General features: G+C 53.1%; 9 protein-coding genes across 9 annotated transcripts; 6 read left to right on the top strand and 3 right to left on the bottom strand.

Annotated features, from left to right (window-relative positions):
• Positions 1 to 737: 737 nt before the first annotated feature.
• Positions 738 to 1,264, bottom strand: Z517_02964 (uncharacterized protein; the record flags this gene model as incomplete). The annotated part of the gene is made up of 2 exons (XM_013432072.1): positions 738 to 1,085; positions 1,199 to 1,264. 2 exons carry the CDS (start codon positions 1,262 to 1,264, stop codon positions 738 to 740), a joined length of 414 nt encoding a protein of 137 aa, XP_013287526.1.
• Positions 1,265 to 2,206: 942 nt separating this feature from the next.
• Z517_02963 (uncharacterized protein) lies at positions 2,207 to 4,083 on the bottom strand (the record flags this gene model as incomplete). The annotated part of the gene is made up of 2 exons (XM_013432071.1): positions 2,207 to 3,129; positions 3,180 to 4,083. 2 exons carry the CDS (start codon positions 4,081 to 4,083, stop codon positions 2,207 to 2,209), a joined length of 1,827 nt encoding a protein of 608 aa, XP_013287525.1.
• Positions 4,084 to 5,647: 1,564 nt separating this feature from the next.
• Z517_02962 (uncharacterized protein) lies at positions 5,648 to 6,955 on the bottom strand (the record flags this gene model as incomplete). Its single annotated transcript, XM_013432070.1, has 2 exons — positions 5,648 to 5,928; positions 5,995 to 6,955. 2 exons carry the CDS (start codon positions 6,953 to 6,955, stop codon positions 5,648 to 5,650), a joined length of 1,242 nt encoding a protein of 413 aa, XP_013287524.1.
• An 822-nt stretch (positions 6,956 to 7,777) lies between these two features.
• Z517_02961 (uncharacterized protein) lies at positions 7,778 to 9,025 on the top strand (the record flags this gene model as incomplete). Its single annotated transcript, XM_013432069.1, has 5 exons — positions 7,778 to 7,970; positions 8,042 to 8,175; positions 8,236 to 8,565; positions 8,618 to 8,704; positions 8,792 to 9,025. 5 exons carry the CDS (start codon positions 7,778 to 7,780, stop codon positions 9,023 to 9,025), a joined length of 978 nt encoding a protein of 325 aa, XP_013287523.1.
• Positions 9,026 to 10,095: 1,070 nt separating this feature from the next.
• On the top strand, positions 10,096 to 10,948 carry Z517_02960 (uncharacterized protein; the record flags this gene model as incomplete). Its single annotated transcript, XM_013432068.1, has 2 exons — positions 10,096 to 10,223; positions 10,294 to 10,948. The coding sequence occupies 2 exons, from the start codon at positions 10,096 to 10,098 to the stop codon at positions 10,946 to 10,948; spliced, it is 783 nt and encodes a 260-aa protein (XP_013287522.1).
• Positions 10,949 to 11,868: 920 nt separating this feature from the next.
• Positions 11,869 to 12,906, top strand: Z517_02959 (uncharacterized protein; the record flags this gene model as incomplete). Its single annotated transcript, XM_013432067.1, has 1 exon — positions 11,869 to 12,906. The coding sequence occupies one exon, from the start codon at positions 11,869 to 11,871 to the stop codon at positions 12,904 to 12,906; it is 1,038 nt and encodes a 345-aa protein (XP_013287521.1).
• A 972-nt stretch (positions 12,907 to 13,878) lies between these two features.
• Positions 13,879 to 15,390, top strand: Z517_02958 (uncharacterized protein; the record flags this gene model as incomplete). Its single annotated transcript, XM_013432066.1, has 9 exons — positions 13,879 to 13,935; positions 13,989 to 14,046; positions 14,117 to 14,407; positions 14,461 to 14,504; positions 14,556 to 14,567; positions 14,620 to 14,929; positions 14,990 to 15,053; positions 15,107 to 15,243; positions 15,302 to 15,390. The coding sequence occupies 9 exons, from the start codon at positions 13,879 to 13,881 to the stop codon at positions 15,388 to 15,390; spliced, it is 1,062 nt and encodes a 353-aa protein (XP_013287520.1).
• A 1,086-nt stretch (positions 15,391 to 16,476) lies between these two features.
• Z517_02957 (uncharacterized protein) lies at positions 16,477 to 18,814 on the top strand (the record flags this gene model as incomplete). Its single annotated transcript, XM_013432065.1, has 2 exons — positions 16,477 to 17,354; positions 17,413 to 18,814. The coding sequence occupies 2 exons, from the start codon at positions 16,477 to 16,479 to the stop codon at positions 18,812 to 18,814; spliced, it is 2,280 nt and encodes a 759-aa protein (XP_013287519.1).
• A 1,149-nt stretch (positions 18,815 to 19,963) lies between these two features.
• Z517_02956 (uncharacterized protein) lies at positions 19,964 to 21,304 on the top strand (the record flags this gene model as incomplete). The annotated part of the gene is made up of 1 exon (XM_013432064.1): positions 19,964 to 21,304. The coding sequence occupies one exon, from the start codon at positions 19,964 to 19,966 to the stop codon at positions 21,302 to 21,304; it is 1,341 nt and encodes a 446-aa protein (XP_013287518.1).
• Between the last annotated feature and the right edge of the window lie 96 nt (positions 21,305 to 21,400).

The raw sequence follows: 21,400 nt of genomic DNA, 5'->3' as shown, positions 1-21,400 counted from the left end.
AATTGATCAATTCAAAGGATCTTATCCTATCCTAACCTCCCATATGTCATATTCACGGACCCATGTGGGCATATCTTCATGTTTCCTGTAACGCATGTCCCATGCAGCATGTCGCTCAAAGCAGCATGTCGCTCAAGTACCCGATAAACCTGGCCGGTATTTCAACTCTCTATCCTCTGCGGGTCTCACCGCTCTCGACAGCCCAAGCAGAGCCCGTCGCTCGCTTGAGCAAGAGTTGAGCAAGCAGAAGTGGACGCTGTCGCCTTCCTGCCCTGCGGAACGCTGTGGAAGGTCGAATGCAAAAGGATGACTTCAAAAGGTCATGTAAGGTCGAGACGGGTCTGTCAAAGGCCTTTCAACTCGGTTGTTCTAGCTGAGGCAGCGTTTCGGATGGCAAGATGAGAAATGGCTTTGTCCCTTCTTGGTGATGTGCTTCTCTCCGTCTGTCGTGCAGAGGAATTCAAGACGAACAATTGTCCCTGCATTCGTTCCTTTGGAGAACGCAACCCGACGGGGCGACTTGCTCGACATTCTGTTGTACCATTCGACGTTGTGGCAGGTCGGTCTGTGGCTTCTGTCGCGGCCGCGCGGGAAGTGCAAGACGTCCTTATCGATATTGTGCTGCCATCCCAAATCACGTATACCCATCGTGCCCATGGCAGCTGCTATTCCAGAGTGTGCTCGAAGTATTGGTGTTGTGGTCGTATCTCGTTATAAATGCATCTCGACATGGATGTTCACGCCTTGCGCTGATCCCCATCTTCCATCTGATCGTCCATCTCTTCTTCTATACTCTCCGCACTCAAACCTCTTCTGTGTCCCTTTTGGTCCTTGCTCTTTTCGTTCCCTAGGTCGCCGTCCTGCTCTTCCCGACCCACGCCCAACCCGATGCCGCCGGTCACCAGATCTCGAAAACTCATCCTCCTCGGCCTATCGCGAAGACTGGGTGCTCGTGGTCTGTGTTCCCCTCTGGCCCGTCCACCCCAAACGGGCACTTCATGCCACATCCGGCGGCAGATGTAGTACAAGACGTCGTAGAGGATGGCGAGGAGCCAGGGGGCGATGTTGATGATCGCCAGAATCAGCTGCGACTCATTAAAATTAATGTTAGAATCGATCAGAGAAGGTGGACGGCGAACAGAACGAAAAACAGGCACGCGGAAACAGAGCCAAAGGCGAACAAAAGGCGTCAACTCACAAATGCACGCACGATCCATGTTTCGTAGGCGGTCAAATGGGACGGGAGAAGGGAGTACCACGCCATTGTCTTCGTCTGTGCACACGCACTGCGCCGACTCTTTCGACGCACCCGGATTTCACGACTTCGGAGGAGGGTACGGGCTAGTACGTGGTGGCTACGACGTCTCGAGCTCCGACACGGAGGCGAAGATGTCGAATCAGGACACTACTCTGGTGTCTGGGCAGAGGAGCATCGCCAGCGACATGGTTCGACGAGACGCCCCGGACCAGCCGGCTGAACAGTCGCCGCAATGCAATGGGTGGTCGAGGAAGGCACGGGAGGGATTTTCGACGAGTATACGTTTCTTGACAGTTGTTGCGTCTCGACCTTCATATGGAGGCGCACATACTCGACATTCATTATCAAGTTGCCCTGGGTGCATAACTTGGGTGTTCTTGTTAGGGTTGCATGAACTCTTATGTCCTATTACTCCACAGTACAACTCGCACTAGCATTGACTGATGACGTCATACTAGTAAGGATAACCGCACAAAGACCAGGCTGCGAAATACCAATTCAAGAAAATAGTTATCTGGTTTGTACGATTTCGAACGTTCCCATGGAAGAATGATTAAGAGCATTTCTAATACCCTCTATGGTGATTCTTGGAGAATTGCCCTCAGAACCGTGAATATTCCACCCATGTCCCATGTTGAACAAGCACAAAGACAATGAAGAAACAGACAAAACACTTCTCCCAACTTGGTATCATAAAACTTCGCACATTTTCTTTTCCCCAGTCCTGTTTTCTTTTTTGGTTCCTGTCAAGTCGAAAGCGAATCGGGTCCCGAATGAGGAAACCGGAAGAAACCCGGGGCATGTCGCAAGGGAACTCCGAACAGCAATATGCCCACCCTATTCCACTCTACGCCCAACTTCGATCCATCAAGCAGTACATGGCTCGCCATAAAAGGACGACCAAATATGAGACATGGCAAACGAGACCATCGTGTCGTCGTCATTTCATCAAGTCATAAGTCTGCGCTTTTTCTTCGCAGGAGTCACAGGGTCGGAAGCTCGTCCATGGTTGGGATCTCGCATCCGCTGCACAGGTGTCACTCCTTTGTAGTGCGAAGAGGTGTACGGCGAGACATGATTCTTCCTCTTGCGGCGAGACGGTGCTGGTGTTGCAAGAGGCGAACTCAAGTAATCTAGATCCAGATATGACGGCATTTGGCTCATCGCCGCAAAAGCTGGGTCGGCGTTGCGTCGGAATGCCGTGATGTTGCCGTTGTTAAGATGAGCGAAATCATTGCTGAGGAGCTCGTGGTTGGGAGGCATGAAGATGGGCGACGTCGGAGCGTCGCTGTCCTCAGAACCACTGTCGAATTGAATTACATCGGTGAGACTGATGACATCTTCCCCAAGCCCATCCGTTTGAAAATCTCCAGCGAGATCGCCCTGGTCAACGGTAAAATCATCGAAAAAAAAGTTATTGGTAGGATAGAACGCTTCCAAGGGGCCAACAGCCTGACCCTGATTGAAAGGGTCATTGATCGCAGAATTGAAGCTAGCAAGCATGATGTCTGCGCTCTGCCCAGTTAAGAGATCAGTAAAGTCACGATCGCCGGCATCGCTCTCCTCAATGAGCTCGGCAAAGCCCACATCTGGACTGGATGTTTGGGACGCTCCGTAGCGACGGGCGAACTCTTCACCCAGCAGATGGGGATTGGTCATGAGGATGATTTTCCCCGAGGAGTCGAGAATACCAGATGTCTTGTCACCTTCGTCGATAAAGATGCCACGCGGCGGGCCCCGAAGCCGAGCTGGTTTCTTGCCCGACTTCTTGGATGGCGGTGAAGCCGAAGGCGACGTCTCTTTCTCTTCGTCGGCCGCATGGGGAGTGCTCTGAAGGGCCTCCTCCGGCAAACAGTCGTCGGTCAGATCAGCTGCAGGGTGTTAGTCATCATGAACACGGACAAATCACATCACAACATACAATCATCCAGGTCATCGACCAGGACGCCAACGCGTCTGTCAGCACCTTGGTGCAAGAATCCAGAGTCGGGTAGTGCTGAGGGTAGCAGGGCACGAGTAATGGTAGGCGATTCGGACATGCCTAAGAGAATGGTTGGGTCGGCATCGGTGGCAAAATGCACCCGTTTCTCGGGAGCGGTTTCAGTGGCACTGTCGCTACCTTGTGAAGAGGGAAAACGGTAGATGGAGCCATCACTCTCATCTCCAAATCCGTAGGCAGACAAGCCATCAATCTGGTTGAGAAGGAAGTCGGCATCACTCTGACCTTCTTCGGACAGCATGGCAAGCAAATCTTGCTCTTGAAGTTGGTTTCCATCCACATCGTCGTCGGAATCACTAATATCATCGACAGCCCGGTAGATGTCATTGTCGTCATCTGATTCTGCAAAGACCTTTTCTTCAAAACGCTTCCTGTTTTCTTCGGGGGAGAGGTCGGGGTCTTCGTCATCCTCGTAGTAGTCTTCAAAATCACCGAACATACTCTCTGAGCTGCCAGCGAGGGATACATTATCCCGCGACTTGATTTGTTTTTTGGGCCCCGCCCCATTCAATCTCCGGGAACGAGACGGGGCTTTTACTGCTGGCAGGTCATCTTCATCATCGGCTTCATCCTCACTCTCTTCGTCCGAGGCATCATCTGCAGTCTCGGACCCATACGAGGAGAGATCTTCTCCCGAGGTCGAGCTGTCGGCTTTTTTCCTTTTGCCCGACGATTTCTTTGTCACCGTGTATTTGCGAGGAGGTCTGCCCCTCTTTGGCTTGGGTTGGTAGGTGTCATTGGGGTGTTCTTTGGACTTGAATAATTTGACGGTGGAACCCAGCATAGGCTGGCGGCCCCTCGAGTTGCGGGTAAAAAGCCGGGACATTGTAGTGCAATGGGGCAGACTTTCGGTAGTTTTCAAGAAAGTAGAATATTAAGAATAAGTGGTAGAGGTTTGGGTGCGATATCAAGGATGGCGGGGGGGTGTAGGTAGGCGGAGGAGGTCGTCCTGGAGGGGGTGAAAATATCGTTCTTAGCACCTGTGTCGCAAGGACAGCTGGGTGCCGTTCAGGTGTGCAAGCAGGGCAATTTCGAGGACAGTAGTGGACACGAGCTCCTACGCGGTAGAGCCTCGAAAGAGTAGATATCGAAACGAGGATTTGCTGGAGCTGCTTGACTGGCCACGAGAGAAGGACCCCCTCCCCAGAGCGGAGAGGGGACCTCCTGGCCGTCTAGAAAGCAGCGAAGGCCATGAGCAAAAGATGATCCTCGAACGATATGACAGGAGATGCTGGGACTCGAATGCTTTGGCAGGTATCAATGGGCTGGGTTGAAGTTGTTTGGGTTGGTAAGAAGAGGGAAAGAAAGGGAAAAAAAGGTGAGAAGTCAGGGCTTCAAAAAAGGCTTTGAACTTTGTAGGGCCACTACAACCTACGCACGACGTACGGTGACTGCGGCGGGCGGCGAAAGGGCCCTCTCCACCAGTGGGCGGCGGGCGTCCAGGCGGAAAGCATGCCACTTGTTAGTTAAAGAGACTAAAGGCTAGTCACCTATCGACACACAGTACCGAGTCGGGTTTACAATTCTGTAACTCCACAGCCTGCGAGTGCGGATCTCAGAGCCTGCACACCGCTATTCCCGGCGCTCTCTGTGACTGGGCCATCGATGAGCCTTCTACATCTAGAGCTACGTAGATTCGCATCATTGGTTGCACACTTGCATCCATGCCAACAATTGGCATGGTTAGGCGTCTGCGAATCTCTCAGTTCAACGGATCCCTAGTGAGCTCAGAAGTGATAATCATTCCTCTCCGGCCATGAGCCAAAAAAAAGTCAAAAGGAAAAAAAAAATATCAGATGTCGGGTCTCCATCAGCCCCTCGCGTGCCTCAGGAGCAACCACCAATCACGGATGCATTTCATGGTCGGCAGTGACTCCAACGGATTCCAATGACTCAATGGGCCGAGAAGCCAAGGAGAGACGCGACAGGGTCACGACGACAGGCCAGTGCCCCTCAGTCCCTATAAAACTCAATTTGTGGGGAGGCGCAGTACTAACGAGGTATCACCATCACCCAGCGTTTGGACTATCGAAAGAATGGTATTACTCTGGTTCCTGCTAAGTATCGAGATCATCAAATTGACAATGGCAAGAGTTGTTACTGAGCTTCGCTGCATAGTCGTCGCTGTGGTCGTCACTGATTGTACCTCAAGCATCAATGCGCAGTCTGAATTATCCCAACCTCGTCCGGCCCCTTCATCCTCCAGACACGAACCGCTAGTCGCAAGGGTGAAACAAAGGTGAAAATTCAAGGTGGGAGTAAAAAAATAAAAGAGAACGAGAAAATGCTGGATAGTTCCCCACACGCTCCCATCGCTTTCATCATCTTCATTATTCGGTAGGTCGTCACGCATGCATTCTCCCTGATCAGCCCGACCCAATCCCGATTCATCACGGCGCCTGCGTCGTTGGAGGAACCACCTTGGGCTCCACTTCGACAGGCTGGTCTGATACCTCCACCGCTTCCTTTGCGGCCTGAACCTCCTCTATGCCAGCTTGCACATCTTGAATGGAGGCCCCTTTCTCAGCGGTGGTCGTCAAGTCTTCACCCGGATGCTCTGACTTGTAGTCCACGTCCAGCTTTTGCACCTCCTCTTCTGTGAGCTTGCGTTCTTTTTCTAGCCTAACTTCTCGACCACGTTTGTGACAGTACCAAAAGACAAAGAGTAGCACTACGAAAAAAAAAAACCAGGGTCAGTGCCATACTCAAAATGTGCGCTCCAAGGGAATGCTCTTACCAAATAGTGCCAGCGACCACAGCACGTTCATACCCATGAAAGCTGGAAATCGCGCCCGAAGATAGTTCATGATTGATCTGAGCGCGGCTGTGATAGCGGTTGGCTTGCCCACCAATTCTTTCAGGGACGGGGTCTTGAATCCCATCTTCTTGGCCGCCGCAGCCGCCTTGCCTGCGTTGTCCATGTTGACACCACTCTTCTGGGCCCTTTCGGCCGCTGCAGCCATCATCTCGGGCGCAAACCCTTTCGTCATGGTTTCCGGAAGTCTCTCGATGAGCTTCTGCAGAAAGCTTGGTAGTGAATTGAAGGTCTTCTGCAATTGCCGGTCACCATTCGTCAGTAACTTTTCCAGGTCATCGTATGCGGTTGGGACACCGTTGACCAGGTCTTTAAAGATTAGATTGAATTTCTGTAACAGTTCTTGTGTTTCGTCACTAATGGAAAAGACTCGATTGTTAACCGCCGCAAGGTTGAGCCGTTCCAGTACGATGGTCATGTCCTCTTCTTCCTGCCTGGCCTGCTTGACTTCTTCGCTGTCTTCCAGCTCCCGCTTTCTAAGGCTAGCAGCGATGTCTTCTAAGCCAGCTGCAGTGGCTTCGTTCTTTTGGCGTTTGACGTCTCGACTGTCACGTCTGAGCCAGCTCCAGGTCGCCTTTGACTTGGACTGGGTGTCATCTGTTGCGTCATTTGCACCTGCCTGGAGCATTGCTGGCTCTTCGCTGAGCTCACTTGGAGTCTCGGGAGGCAGTGGAATGTTTTGGGCCCCGTCCATAAGAGCGATTTGGGCATCCTTGCCTACCGATGCGGCCCCAGGGCGGGCGGGGAGTGGAGGAGGATTTTCTTGGGATGTGATTCGATCCAGGAACTTCTCATCCTCTTCAGATAGCACCGGGGCTTCTGACCTGCGTGCTGTTACAAGATGGGCCTTGGCCTTGATGTAATTAATGTATTCCATCGCCATGGTGCAGGAAGTCTCAACCACAGGTAAGAATTATGTTAGGTCAAAACCAAGAGGCTTGTGCCTCAAGGAGAAAAGAATAGAAAATGAGATTTCGGACAAAGGAATAAGGGTATCAGACTATCATTAGTGATGTAGGAGGAAGTTGATACTGAAGCCTTTTGGTCATATCGAGGGGATGGTGGTGGGTGGGTGGTGTCTGCGCCACAAACGACGTCATGATTAGAACTTGACACAGCCATATCTCTCAACAGCCAATCAGAGTCGCAGTAGACTATCAAGGCTCAACAAGGCTCTGGTTGGGAACAGAGCAAAGAGGAGAGTCACGGCTGCGAAATGAAGGAATAGCTCTCCAGTGGAAATTGTCTTTCGGGACTGCAGTGTGAATGGTCTGTAGTGAGCTATGTGTTTTAAAAGGGGTCAAAAAAAGAAAAGGAAAGGTATAATGTGCACCCTGAAGATGGAGCAAGTCAATAAAGATCGCACAAGTGCCCAGTTTGAGACTGTATACATCGCAACAGGACTTGAGCATGCTCAGCCCTGAAGTATATTGTGGGCTGTCTTCGCTGACAGAAGATCCCCTGGTCAACCTTGAGAAGCCATGAAGACCACGAGCCACCAGTGCAGCAGTGACAGTCACCTGCGGTGTTCTTTTCATCGACCTCACATTCACCTGCCATGCGTGTCACCCCTCACTGCCTTTTGGTTTTTACAAGTGACAAAGCGTGGAGAATTTCAATATTCCTTTCTCGATACCCCTCTTTCTCGTCCCACGCGCTGTGCTTCCACGAACTGTGGAGATATTGACGGCCTTTCTATACAAAGATGCGCGCCGATACCCAATATTTCGAAAGCCTCACGGCTCCCCGCAAGCTGGAGAGAAGAACTCTCGTTTTTCGTGACAAACTCACCAACGAGCAACCCAAGAAAACAGCGCCTGCACTCGTCTTCCGCCAGAGCACTCATCCTCTCCCGTACTTCGCCCATCATCAACTCGATCCCCAGTACTTTCCCCTTGGTAGGTCGACCACCCAATGTCTCTGACGAGGGGAATATATTCCATGCTTTCTCGAGTCTAATGCTCAGCAGATATCGGTCAGCCATGTGGCGGCCCAATAGTCGACAACCGTGGAGCCACGGCCGACAATCAAGCTTGGGACGATGAGGACAGCGATGCGGCAGCCGATCTTGAGTCCGAAGCAGAGGATGACCTGAATGCGGAGGTAGGAATATCTATAAAGCATTTTCTCATTTGATTTGGTGTCGCTGATCAGACTGACTAGGGTTCCCATGGCAAGCCCAAACGTCGTCGTAAATTCGACTCTGCCAAAATGGCCAATGCTGGAGATATCAAGAAGATGAAAATCCAGGGAGGCCGCCCTGCCGTTGCGAAGAAAGTCACGGCGGACCTGGACTCCGATGACGAGATGATTGTGCGCATGAAAGAGGCTCGGTTTCTGGAGAAAGACATTGCACAAGCTCTCATCGATCAGGGTCGCACCGCCTACAATCCAAAGACCATCGGCACGCGTTGGCGACGCATCAAGGCAGCTTTGCAGAAGCGACAGGACGACCTACTTGACGCGGACTTGACAGACTGGCACGAAGGTGATGTAGGTTTTGGGTCACAGTTGGGAACGAACAATGACTGACGAAGACATGCAGGATGATGTTCTTCTGCAGGCTGTCATCAAGACCGAGAAGGAAGTGAAGAGGCTCAAAGACGACATCGAGTCGAAGAAGTGGCGCATGGTGGCTGATCAGATGAAGTCATTGAAGGCATGTCTCGCAATGTCCCCGATGCCAGATATTAGTCAGTACTAACTGTGCGGGTCGCAGCCCGTGGTCAACTTCTCCCAGAATGCCTGTCGAGACAGATACGAAGCTCTTCAGCATGGCTGCGCAAAACCTACCCCCGAATCGATTGAGAATCCGAACCCTGAAATCCTTGAACGTATTAGATCCCGAAAGGAAAAGGAGCGCAAGATTCGAGAAGGAAACCAGATAGCTGAGCTGGAGCAGAAGAATGTGGAGGCGAATGGCTGGACTTCGAGGATGCGGACCTATTTCTAGTCAACCGAATGGTAGACACCAAACGCAGACAGTTGGAGCGTCTACCAGCTAAAGACCTGGATGAGCAGTGGTGACTGCGCAATCAAGCATGCCAGGCACTCTTGCATCACAACGGCACTTTTGTGCTTTGCCGATATACGGAGGGTTTGCGCATACAATGTCGCCTGGTGAAGTGACTCCCGATACGGCGAATTAACCAGGCTCACATTTGGACAATTTCAGCACTGTCTCAGAGGCGACGACGCATAACCATTGACCTCGGGATACGCTTCTCTGTCAATTTTTGGATGTGAACATACACAGAGGTACCAGCGGATGCCGGGAGGATGACAATGTCACAAGCTGTTGATCTGAATTCTTTGAAGCTGTGGCAGGGTGCACAAGGCGCGTGCGACAGTCAAAACGCGGTCAGCTGACAATGTCAACAAATGATTTAGAAAGTCATGGTTCTGCTAATGAAATGGGGGCCTCGAGACCCTCCGCTTCCGCAACATCTCCATCGCTTCGACAAGTCTCTTTCCTGGGGCTGTGTTTTACCGACTCACTACCGGGTACTGCAAGTTGCACTGCATGCATGCCTGGAAGATAGGCGCAGCCTTTTCACTATGATTCGATAATGCATCTCCCCGTTGGCGTGGTTGCCTTCAGCCAAGCCTCGCAACCGCCCTGCGCAGCGCAGGTATATATCCCAAACCTTCCATTCTCGTCTCCCTTCCTTTCCTTTCTTCACGCACCCGAGCAGGCAAAGCACACGCGCGTCCGGCTATCTTTGTTTCGCGCAAAGAAAACCGAACCGTCAAGTCCTTCCGTGTGATTTCCATCGGCTGTTGACCCTCTCTCGAGAGTTTGGTTGGCAGGCGTGGGAGTCATCCAGCGAAGACTTGCGCAGCTCCTCATCACATGTCCTTGTGAAGCGTCGCTCTCCCACCGAAGAACACATATCACGCTCTCTACTACAATCACAGGTTCTTCTGCCGTTCCTTCCTTCCTTCGCTCGTTCGTGAATCTCTGGATCTTGACAAGCAACGATCATTGCATTTTGCCTAATGTCGGTGCGCTCTTTCGACAACATGTTCAAGCGATCGTTCAATACAAGGGAAGGTCGCATCGTCAAGTCGAAGACCACAAAGACCACTTATCCCGAACACGTGAAGAAGAAGATGCAGGACACTGTGGACGCCGGCTCGCCAGTGGCAAGGTAGGCAGCCTTGAATACAAAACAACCCAAACATTTGCGGAAAGAGCAAGATAAACTGATCCTCGTACAGTACATTAACGAGCCCCATCGTCACGTTGGTGGTGGGTTGTGAGCAGCGCCTCTTCGCTGCTCATGAAGACGTCCTCTGTCATTCACCCTACTTTGCGGCTGCTCTCAAAGGCAACTTTCTTGAAGGCAGCTCGAAGAGGGTGGAACTGCCTGATGAAGAACCCGAAATTCTATCCTGCGTTCTTGAGTTTCTCTACAAGGGTGACTATTATCCTCGCTTGCTGCACAACAAGCGCCGAGACACTTGGGATCTCGAGGACGCCCAGGATTTCATAAAAAATGGTGGCCGCGGAAACAAAGCATCGACAATTTACCTCGCTGACGCCGGTGGCGATGTCTTGAGAGATACCGTGGTGTACTGCGCTGCCGAGAAGTACGGCCTGGAGGAACTGAAACGCCTGTGTCTACGGAAGCAGGGGTTGCAGTCTGGAATCCAAGTCGACGTGATCTTGCGATCAGCTCGATATGCGTATGCGCACACGCCGGATACCGAGTCGCGACTCCGCGCTCATTACCTAGCCCTGATCATTCGAAGTCGCAAGACTTTCAAGAGGAGCGGAACCATGCAGATGGAGATGGAGAATGGGGGCAAATTGTTTTTCGACCTCTTTGTGGCGATGTGCAATCATATCGATGACATTGTCGAGATCAGGTAAGGGATCAACGCGTGATTTTGTGCAGGCATGGGAAATTCGCAGTTCATTGGAACAAAATGCTTACATCTTTTGATCTTGACAGCAACAGCCGGTCTCCCAGAGTCATCTAAACGGTTGCGCAGACGACTCGAAGTAGGCTCGACAGTCTGGTGCTATGATGTGAGGTAGGACAGTATGTTTACCGGGCCGTTGGAATCAGCAACGAGTCTTGTGGGATCTCGCCTGCTTTGACAGCAGCAACAACTCCGCTTCTTCTCGAGGTTGGCCGACGACAATTGGTGGTTCATCGCAACCCTACTCCTTCTAATGGCCCTGCTTAGGCGCAATTTCGGCTTTCCGCTCTTTCATTGGGATTTTGAGAATTCCAAGGAAATGATCAACTCACACAGTGTGCGATCTACAACTCGCAACTCTTATGTACTTTGGTTGTTTCTCGACTCTGGTGTCGACGTCTGATATGGTGAAGCTACTTTCAAACTCGATCCCTAGGGACGGGATGAAAACCTCTATGTTCAGAATAGGAAAATGAGAGATTCGGCCACCTCAAATATCTTGTTTCCTTATGTTGTGCTGTCCTCGAACGCATCAGCATGTGAAGATCAGTGAATATTCAAAGTCCGGGAGAGCATGTGGCTGCAAGTAAGTATTTCCGTTCTTCCTGCCTCCAACCCTTCCATCCTCGAGTCCCCGCTCTATGTCAACCTGGACAACAGGCATTGGACCTTTCTCCCTGTTTTGTTCTTTCGCTTCAAACCAACCATTGATCTGCCTGTATCTGGCTTGGTTTCCTCTTACTTTCTCCACGCGTGAGATCTATTCTCGAACATCGGCAGGACACACTTCAGAACTAATTAAAGACCGACCTTTTGGTCTTCTGTGATTTACTCATTGCTCTCTCACTTCCACGTCATTCAACCACCATGTCCAACTTGTGGGGCGAGCCTGCTTTTACAGCTGAAGAGCGGGCTCGACGATACAACCAAGAGGCATTGCTGGCATACTCGGACGGTTCGATAAATGGTGATGAAGCCAATGAGAGCATATCGAGAAGCAGAGTTCCACGTTATCCGTTTCCACAACCCAAGCGACGCAAAACATCCACAACAGTGACAGCGGAGCAAATTTCGTCTTTAGAATCTCCGAACATGTCAACATCATCCGGCCCTGCACCAGTTCGGATCAAACGCGAGGCCGAAGCACAAGCTCTGGAGAAGTTACAGCAAAAGCCACCTGAGCAGAGAGTGAAGGTCTACGTAGGAAAGAATAACACCGAAATGGAAGTGAGCCTCGAAGACCTCGAAAAAGCCCCCGTGTTGAAGTGCCTGGTCCGCGAACTCGGCACGCCCAGTCCATACATTATGCATCCAGGACTGCTGGCTGTCGATGCAGACCAGTTTCGTGCGGTTCGCGAGTTTCTTCTGACGGATGAATACATGCCCGCACTTGTGAACCATCCACATGGGGAGAATGTCCTTCCAAAGCAACTCGACAATTGCGCCACCGTCGACCACTACAGAAACGAGGCACTAAGGAGTGGAAAGTTGTATGTCATCGCCGAAAGACTAGGGATGAAAAGCTTGCAAGACCTCGTTTTTCGGAAGATCACTCAGGCGCAGTTCCATCCGTACGGGCCCCAATGTCTCCTTGACTTGGCTATGATCATTTTTTCGCGACCCGAAGCGGGTGACTTGAACCCAACAGAAAATCCGAACAAATCAGAAAGAGAACTAGAAGGAATTGGCGAGAATGCACAAGGGGATGTTCTCGAAGAATGGCTCATCAAGTCGATAAGGGACCAGTTTCAGCGGACTATGATCCATCATTCTCGACATTTCTTTCGTGTCTCAGAACATGGTGCATGTAGGAAGAGAGGATTTGGTCCCAGAGTCCTAAGAAGTAAAGTTGAGGATTGGGAAGCACTCGATCCAGATGTGGTCGCGATTGAAGACGATGACTGAGAGGTTGCCTTTGATATATTGAGGGAGTTTGAGAGACAGGGTCTACAGGACATTCCTCTGGCTCGCCGCTACACACCGGTCTTTTTTGGGGCGAGGAGCGAAGAGCAACACTCTATCTGTTTATCCGCATCTGGTTTATCTGATGTCTTGCGTGGTTTCGACATATGGCGAGGGAAATAGGCGCTATTTGCATCAACAAATATCAGGGTGCTGAGAGCTGGGAAGGCAGGGAAGAATACTCCCACCAGACGGATGGCAGCCTTGTCGCGAACATGGCACGTGCCTGGCTGACACTAGTCAGGCGTGTCAGGCTCCGTCACGTCCGTACTTGGCGTTCTCGGATAGGGGTTACTCCGGATCATGACCTCGGTAGCTACGATCGTTGTGCCTCCACATTTTTGTCCTCGCTTGATCAACCCCGCCGTTAACTGCTCCTTCAATCCCCCCGCGGCCTTGTTTACCAAATGATGCCAAATGATGCGTGCCTCTATGATGACGCGTGCTTTGAATCTCTGGTCTTTTGAGTTTCGCCATCAGCTCCCAGAGCCAGGCTTGAATTGTAAGACGTACATCACGAAAAGAAGAGCCAACCCAGGGGGCTTTTCCTCAATCTGGACAGCGTCTTCGATGCCTCAGTATCTCCAATCCTGTAGGCCATGACTTGTCCACTTGCCTTTTGCCCGTCCTGTGCGACCCGAGGCTCCATCTGCTCGGCATTTTGGGTTTCTCGGATCTACAATCTCCATTGTGTTCGTCCCTTCCAAGATAATGGGGAAGGACTAAGAAGGCGCACCTGCCCCTCCTCCACCCCTCGTTCTCTGGCCAACCCGTGCACAAGTCGATGACCGAGTCAGACAAAGATAAAATCTACTAATGTCGCTCGTGCGGCCTTTTCTTCTACCTCCTTCTGCTTCTCTTCCCTACCCTGTACCCATTCCACCGACCTACTGAACAGTCACAGTCTTTGCCGCCATGAGTGATCCCGCGCCGACTTTCGATATCCCCAAGGAGTGCTGGGGTGCTGTTGTGGTACGTGACTTGCAATGAACCAGCTTAGTCCAGGCTCTCACACAGCTCAATAGAAAAATGAGGGACCCGACTTCTATGTCGAGGTAGAGAAGGTGCCTGTACCTGAAATTGGTGCGTACACAGCCTGTCGAACCCTTGCTAATCTGACTCAAATGTGCTGACTCGCGACCCTTCCGTGCAGGTCCCAATGATGTCCTGATCAAACTCAATGCCACGGGTCTCTGCCTAAGCGATGTCCACTTTATGCTCAACGACTGGGGCACCGCAAAGATGTCCGACCTAGGGGTCAAGTGCGCCGGACACGAAGGAGCTGGAGTGATTGTCAAAGTGGGTGAGAACGTCACGGCATACAAGGTTGGCCAGCGGGCCGGCTACAAACCGATCCAAAATGTGTGCCATTCCTGCGAATACTGCAAGAGCGGCAGAGAGACATATTGCTTCAAAGCCGTCTACACTGGCGGCCACTGCGACGGTGGGTACATGCTGGCGTGCTTGCGAACAGAACATATATTAATGCACCTGCAGGGTCATATAAGCAGTATGTGGTTTCACCAGAGAATTATACAACCGTAAGGGCCCACTCAAGACGTGACATATCATAGGCTAACTCCCCATCACAGCTCATTCCCGACGTAAGTCCGGCTATGCATCCTCCCTGCCTCTACGTGTGTTGACCCATCCTAGGGAGTATCAGACTATGTCGCCGGTCCCGTGATGTGTTCCGCCTCGACAATTTACTCCTCGCTCAAGGAATCGGATCTGAGACCGGGTCAATGGGCCGTCTTCCCTGGTGGTGGTGGCGGTGTTGGTATTCAGGGTGTTCAACTGGCTGCCGCAATGGGTATTCGGCCGATCGTGGTCGACACTGGAGACGAGAGGAAAAAGCTCTCCCTGCATTATGGAGCTGAACATTTCATCGACTTTAAGGATGGAGACCCGGTAAAGAAAGTTCTTGAAATAACCGAAGGAGGAGCCCATGGAGTCATTGTTACTGGTATGTCTCGCCGGACACATTGCGACCTTTTCTAGGGCGAGTAGCTAACAGCATCGACAGCCGTACAAGCGTACCCCATCGCACTTGACTACCTCGGAGCTCGAGGAGGTGGACAAGTCATGTGGTAAGATATATTTCGCTCCAGCAGGTCTAACGCACTGGCTGACGCATGCATAGCATTGGCATCCCGCCGAAAGGAAAGTATCACATCGACCTGGACGCATCAAGGCTGGTGTTCCGCAATCAGTCCATCAAAGGAACTTTGGTCAGCAGCTTGGCCGATATCGACGAGACACTGGACTTTGCCAAACGAGGTATGTGATGCGCGGATGTGTGTCAATGGTGACGAGGAGGCTGAACAGAAATGAACAGGGAAACTTCGCCTCGAGCCCACCGTGGTAGGGTTGAGCAAATTCAACGAATCGGTTCAGAAACTCAAGAACGGACAAGTAGCAGGGTAAGTTTTCGGGCTTCGGCAGGCAGGGCAATCCAGAGTGTTCACTGACGAGTACGCAGGCGAATTGTGGTTGACTTCAACCTACCGTGATAAAGCATAGTTTCTGATGCAGGGTCGCTTCTGACGAGGCTGGAAGCAGATTGCAACATGCCCACCTCGGATAGGGAGGGTGGTCTGAGAGCCTGGTGGGAGACGGACACAAGTGCACTGGCGAGTCTATTGGCTGCAGTTTCTATTCCGAGGGCCTGTGGCTGCAGCAGTACTGCGCGCATTCGAGTAGAAAAGTAGACACGTGCTTGTAGAGTCACTCGGTAGCGAGAAAAGTAAAGAGAAGGTACCTATGATACAGTGCTTTGTGTCTTCTGCCTTGATGCAGTCCTCCCAGTGCGGATTTGGCGGCAGTTGCCGTTCAGCCAATAACGATACAAAGATGACCGAGTCCACCTGTTTCCGCAAATAGATCAGCCAATCATGACCACCTCTACGCGCCGACCGGGTTTGAGGCCATTTCGACTCCACTGTATTGCTTTCCTCCTCGTCTCTTTCTTCTATCGTGCTCTTCCTCCTCACCTCCAGACCAATGTCCACAATTTCCACCTTCTCCCTCGCTATTGGTTTGTCTCTCGCCAATGCATTCGTTCAGCGTCTTCACAGGTGTGATAGATCTTCATGATCTGGCATAACTTCTATCTTGAGCCGCTAAACGCCAGCCAAGGTAGATTTTCTCCCACCGGTCACCCATTGGGCCGCTTGCATCATGCGAAGAGCTCCCGTTTTCTGTGAGGGCGCCCGGTGCTCATCCTAGGGGAAATCGTGGTCGTTCATTTTTGTCCCGCTCACATCCCCCTTCTTGAATATCTTTCTTTCTCCCCTTCTTCTGTCCTCGTGTGCCTGGTGTGCTGTTCGTAAGTTGTTTCGAGGCAGTGTGCTGTGCTCTGCTGTGCTGTGCTGTGCACCGTCCATCTATTTTTTTTTTACCCTTTACACTTTAATTCCCTGTCCTTTTTCACGCTTGTACGCAGCAGGTCTGCTCCCTTTCGAGTTCTGCTGGGACCCGCACGGTCAAGTACGCTGCGATCAGGCATCCAGCATGGCTACCGCATCCGCGTCAACTCCAGCCCTCCAAGGCTTTTCACTCTTTCCGACGACAGTCCCCAAGATCTCGATTCCAAACCCACACAAAAAGAACCCAAGCCTACACAGTATCAGTGTCGTCACCTCGCCGGACAGCGCGTTTTCGCCCAATGCCGAGTCGGTCGTGATCAAAATGGAGGAGGAACGGCCGCCTCTGCCTCGAGTCCCAACCCGCCTGAGCGAGCAGCAGCCCATGCGGGAAACTACCCCTTCTCCGGAAGACATCGGACGGGCAGTGAGCACGGTATCGCCGATCGATGGGAAGACGCCCACTCAGCCCGTCCACCCTTCTGCTGCAGCGGCGGCGTATACCCCATCGTTATACCAGTCGCCCGACTTTCGTCAAAAGTCATCTTCGCAAACCTCATCGTCACCAGGGACAGGATCAGCCACGACATTGGTGGCAGCACCAGCTTCCACCGTGTACGTCCAGGTTGCGCCAAATGACAAATCCCCGATCGGACCGTCGCCAATCGTGCCCATCCGCTCCATGTTCCCCGTCTACGACCCTTCTGCGCCTGTGGTCACTCTGCCAGTGTTCGTCCCGCAACCCCCCCCGCCGGTGCGAATCTCCGGCATGCCTCTTTTCGCAGGCATACCACCTTCGAGGGAGGACTACCGAAGAAGCAGTCTTTCGATCCCATTCAACATGTCAGCCATGGCAGCTGCACAGAGGACGGCGCCGGCTAGTGTTCTCAACTTTCCGTCAGACGTCATGAGTATCAGCGTCGGTCCCCGTATATCGACGCAAAGGGAGCTCGAGAAGTTGTGGGAAGCTTCTCACGGGACGGAACCGGCTTCGTCGATCAAGTCTTTCGATCTCGAGATGGCACGGTAGATGCGCGCTCTCCACACGTTTTGTTTTTCATGTCACGCTAATGATGGTGCGCAGGACCGAGGAAGCAACATTTGTATTTGGCTCCCACCCGTCTCTGCCCTTCTACACCCTCCAAACGTACGACACGAATGAGATCGCCATCTCAAAAACCTGCCCCAGCAAAGCCAAGTCCTCTTCAGCCGGGGCTGAGAGTCCAATCACCCGCGACGTCGTTCTCTGTCCGCTGGAGCCAGGTCCTCGCCGCCTTCCGCCCAATGACGGCCTCGTGGCCTTCATATTCCCTAAATTGGCGGCCCTCCTCGCTATAAACCAATCAGCCGCCCTCGCACGACAGCATAACCTCGCACCCACAGACAGAGACGAGATCGAAGCGCAGGCGGTCCGTCGGGCTGCTCAGCAAGAAGCCTGCCACTTGCGGTTCAATGCGAGCGGCGGATTCTACGAACTGGAACACCCGGCCATAGGGCGGGGTGCTATGGGAGGGGATTTCGCGATGAAAAGCCCCTCTCTGAGCTCGCCGACGACGATCAAGAGCATTATGGGGAAGCCTGTGTTGCATGTGACCATTTCTAGTGACGGCCCTCTTCCTACTATCAGTGTGATAGACCCCAACGCTTCGCGACGGACCGGCGGGATCATGACGCCCACCACCACGGCTCCATCCTCTGCAGGAGCTGGCATACGGCGGTTGTCGACGCTTCCACTAACTGAAACGTCGTCGCCTTCGTCAGAGTTCTCGACCCTCGCGACCCTTGATCTGACCTCTGAGATCCTCCACGTAGATGCCAACGCCATTCTCGACCTCATGCCCAGCCTGTTCAGCATCGACTGCATCGTCTCGGCGATTCTCTCCGTCGCCGTGGCAGACGCGACCACGAATGCGGTGCTGGGAGGCATGGAGATCTGGAAGCCCAGACCGGCCCCGACATCTCGTCTCGGAACAGGAACCAGAAGCATCCACACCCGGGCCGGTAGTGTGAAGAGCCACGTGGGCAGTGTCTTTTACGCGACCATCGCGGAGCGGGAAGAGGCCGAGGAGGAGGCCAAATTGATGCGGCGGGCCCACGAGGCCGACCTCCGCACGGGCGGCTACTCGTCATCGAGATCCAAGTCCAAAGGGTCGCGGATGTGGTTTGGGCGGTTGTCGAGCAGCAGCGCCACGACGACCGACGACGACTCTGAAGGCGTCTCGGAGAAGAAATCTCGGAGGAAGAGGAAGTCCAAGACCAAGACCAAGACCAAGAAGATCGTTATGCGCGAGTTCGACCTGGAGAAGCTGGGCCACTACCAGTCCGGCGACCGCAAGGGCGAGGAGTTACCCGCCGTCACGAGGGGAGCGCTCAGCGGGCTGATCATGGTGTTGAGACTGGTCGTCTGGCTCCTCACCACGGTCGTGCAGGTGCTGGCTTGGGTGCTGGTCCATGTAACGAGGGGAGTGACCAGTGAGAAGTTCTGAGGGGTCATTGAACCCCCCCCCCCCTCCCTCTCCAAGGTCCGAGCCAGGTATAGACAGAGCCGGTCGACTGCGCCAACTCTTTTTTCTTATTCATTTCCTTTTCTTGTTCCTATTTTCCAGACTTGGTATTTTCTGAGAGACGGCGAGATCATTCTGGCTGGGGCGTTTATCAAAGCGGCGGCCTGTGTCGCCCCTCTCTTGCTTGGGGAATTGATGCCTTGCAACTGCGTGCGTGATGGTGATGGTGATGGCGATGGCATGCGCAAAGGCACCAGATCTGGTTGGCTAAGATCCCTCTGTGTCAGTTCACACGGGGAGCATTTCGAGCGGGGTTTAGTTCACCACGCTGGATCATATTGAGGAGAAAGTAATGGATGACGGACTTGGCTGGATAAAAATGCGGATGATGATAAGCGATCGGATCCATGTAACAGAAGACATCCAAAGGAAATACCAACCCAGCCAGCACACAGGGATTGACAATGATGATATATTGTGAAATACGGATGTCGATGTCAGTATGGGTGTGGGTGTGCAGGCAGATTAGTTGAAATCGCCCGATCTCGAATGAACTCACTCTTACCGGAACAAGCCTCTTATTCTTCTACAGTCTCTTCTTCTTTCTTCCTGCGGGAGTCCAGTGCAATGGCCATGTCGAACATCAACGTCAACGTCAACGAAGATCAGTCAAAGTGGATGCCTGGATGGATAGATGAGTGTCTCTTGTACTCCACCGTGAACGACCGATGGATGAATGGTCTGAACTGCCTCACCCCAGCAGCCGAACACGAAACAGTGAATTTATCGATCAAGTGAATCCCTTCAATTCGGCTCTTCTGCCTGACCTTTCTTTCTTAATGTTCTCTTTCCTGCGCTTCTCACTTTTATTTCCTCAAATAACACACGACCTACAAAAGATGTTGGTTCACTCACCTCCACTGTCCGCGACAAATTGAAAAACAAGAAGCGACAAGTCGATCAAGGCGGGCATCGAGGACGTGTCTCTCACCTTACCTCCATCCCTTCGGTGTACACCCTTCTCACGCACGGCCAACGAACCATCAACGACCCTTTGTTCCTTGACTGTGTTCGTCGGTTTCGTCATCATTGGCACCACACAAAGCGAAAGCTCTGAAGAAGAAAAAAAAAATGAACGCTCACGTCACCGACGACGACGACAATAGCGACCTCCTCGGCGACGTGGCAGGCCACATATCTGAACAGTCAACAGACGAAGGTAGCGACTCTGAAGAATCCCATGCGGGTGAGCCTTCTTCGACACGAACACGTCGACGCCACCCGGGTGGTGACGGGGACCCGGCAAAAGCTCGACTCCTGGAACACCTGCAGTCTCAGCTACACAGCCTCACGCTCGAAGCCGAGACGGTCCTCTCCCGACAGCCGCGGAGCACGCAGACGACCCTGGCGGCGCAGACCAAGGGCCTCTTTGACGAGTACAAGCACTATGGCTCCATGGCGCGGCTCAAGGTCGGGATCGAAAAGTTCTTCAAGTTAGGGGACGAGAAGGGCAAAGTGTGTTTTGAGAAGGAAGAGCGAGAGGAGGACAAGGAAATCATCACCAAGGACGGTCAAAAATCCGCGACTGCATCATCATCATCATCATCCCCTGCTGCCGCCCCCGAGGCCAAAAGACCGGCTCATTACGGCGAGGCGTTCATGCTCAACGGGACCGAAGACGACGACAAGCCCAAATTCGACGCAAAGCTGGCATTCCCCACGACGGCGACACGCATCGCGCGAGACCCCGAGACGGCGGACACAGAGACAGACACGACCATGCACCCTCTGCGGACGACCGACCCGGACTCGGTACCCTACGTGACGACGCTGCCGTGGGACCCGATCGCCACGAAGGTCAGCTGGCCGGACGACCGGACGTGGCCGCGGGGCCTGCTGGGGAACATGAACACGATCCTGAGCGTCGAGGACGCGGCGGCCCGCGAGCGCCTCTTCCACCACGTGTCCAAGTACGGGCCCGCGCCCGTGTTCCGGGTCGGCATCGCCGAGCACCTGCGCAGCGAGTACGCGACCGTCTTCGAGTCCGGGCGCGACCACTACCTGGGGCTGACGCCCGACACGCGCACGTTCCTGCGCGGCGTGTACCGTCGCCAGCGACACATCAACCGCGCCGAGCGCCGCCTGCTGGCCCTCGCGTGCCGCGTCGCCCAGGACTCGGTCCAGATGTTCTGGGAGGACGCGACCGACGCGCTGCGCGGCTACGACGCCATGCGCATCTTCATGGCCGCCAGGGAGGTCGAGCGCGACGCCGAGGCCAGAAAGTCCCAGGCCGACAGGCGCAGGGCCGACGTGCTCAAGGAACACATCGACCGGTTCAACAGGGGGTTTGGCTCGGCGGGTCGCAATGCTGGAGACTCGAGCGCCGAACCCGCCCATGTCGCGACACCGTCCGGCGATCCCGCGACAAAGGCAACAGCCCAGGCTGGTGGTCATTCTCAACAAGAGACTTGACGCACTGCGTGGGATAGGGTGCGGGGATATACTGCGTTACTCTCCTCCGTTCACACCTCATACTTTGTGTATGTATCGGCTGTAAAATGGCAAGGG

This window comes from Fonsecaea pedrosoi (genome assembly GCF_000835455.1).
Source record: "Fonsecaea pedrosoi CBS 271.37 unplaced genomic scaffold supercont1.2, whole genome shotgun sequence".
In the NCBI taxonomy this organism is placed as follows: Eukaryota; Fungi; Ascomycota; class Eurotiomycetes; order Chaetothyriales; family Herpotrichiellaceae; genus Fonsecaea; species Fonsecaea pedrosoi.
The sequence above is the reverse complement of the archived record's forward strand: the minus strand, read 5'-3'. Positions and strand labels throughout refer to the sequence as shown.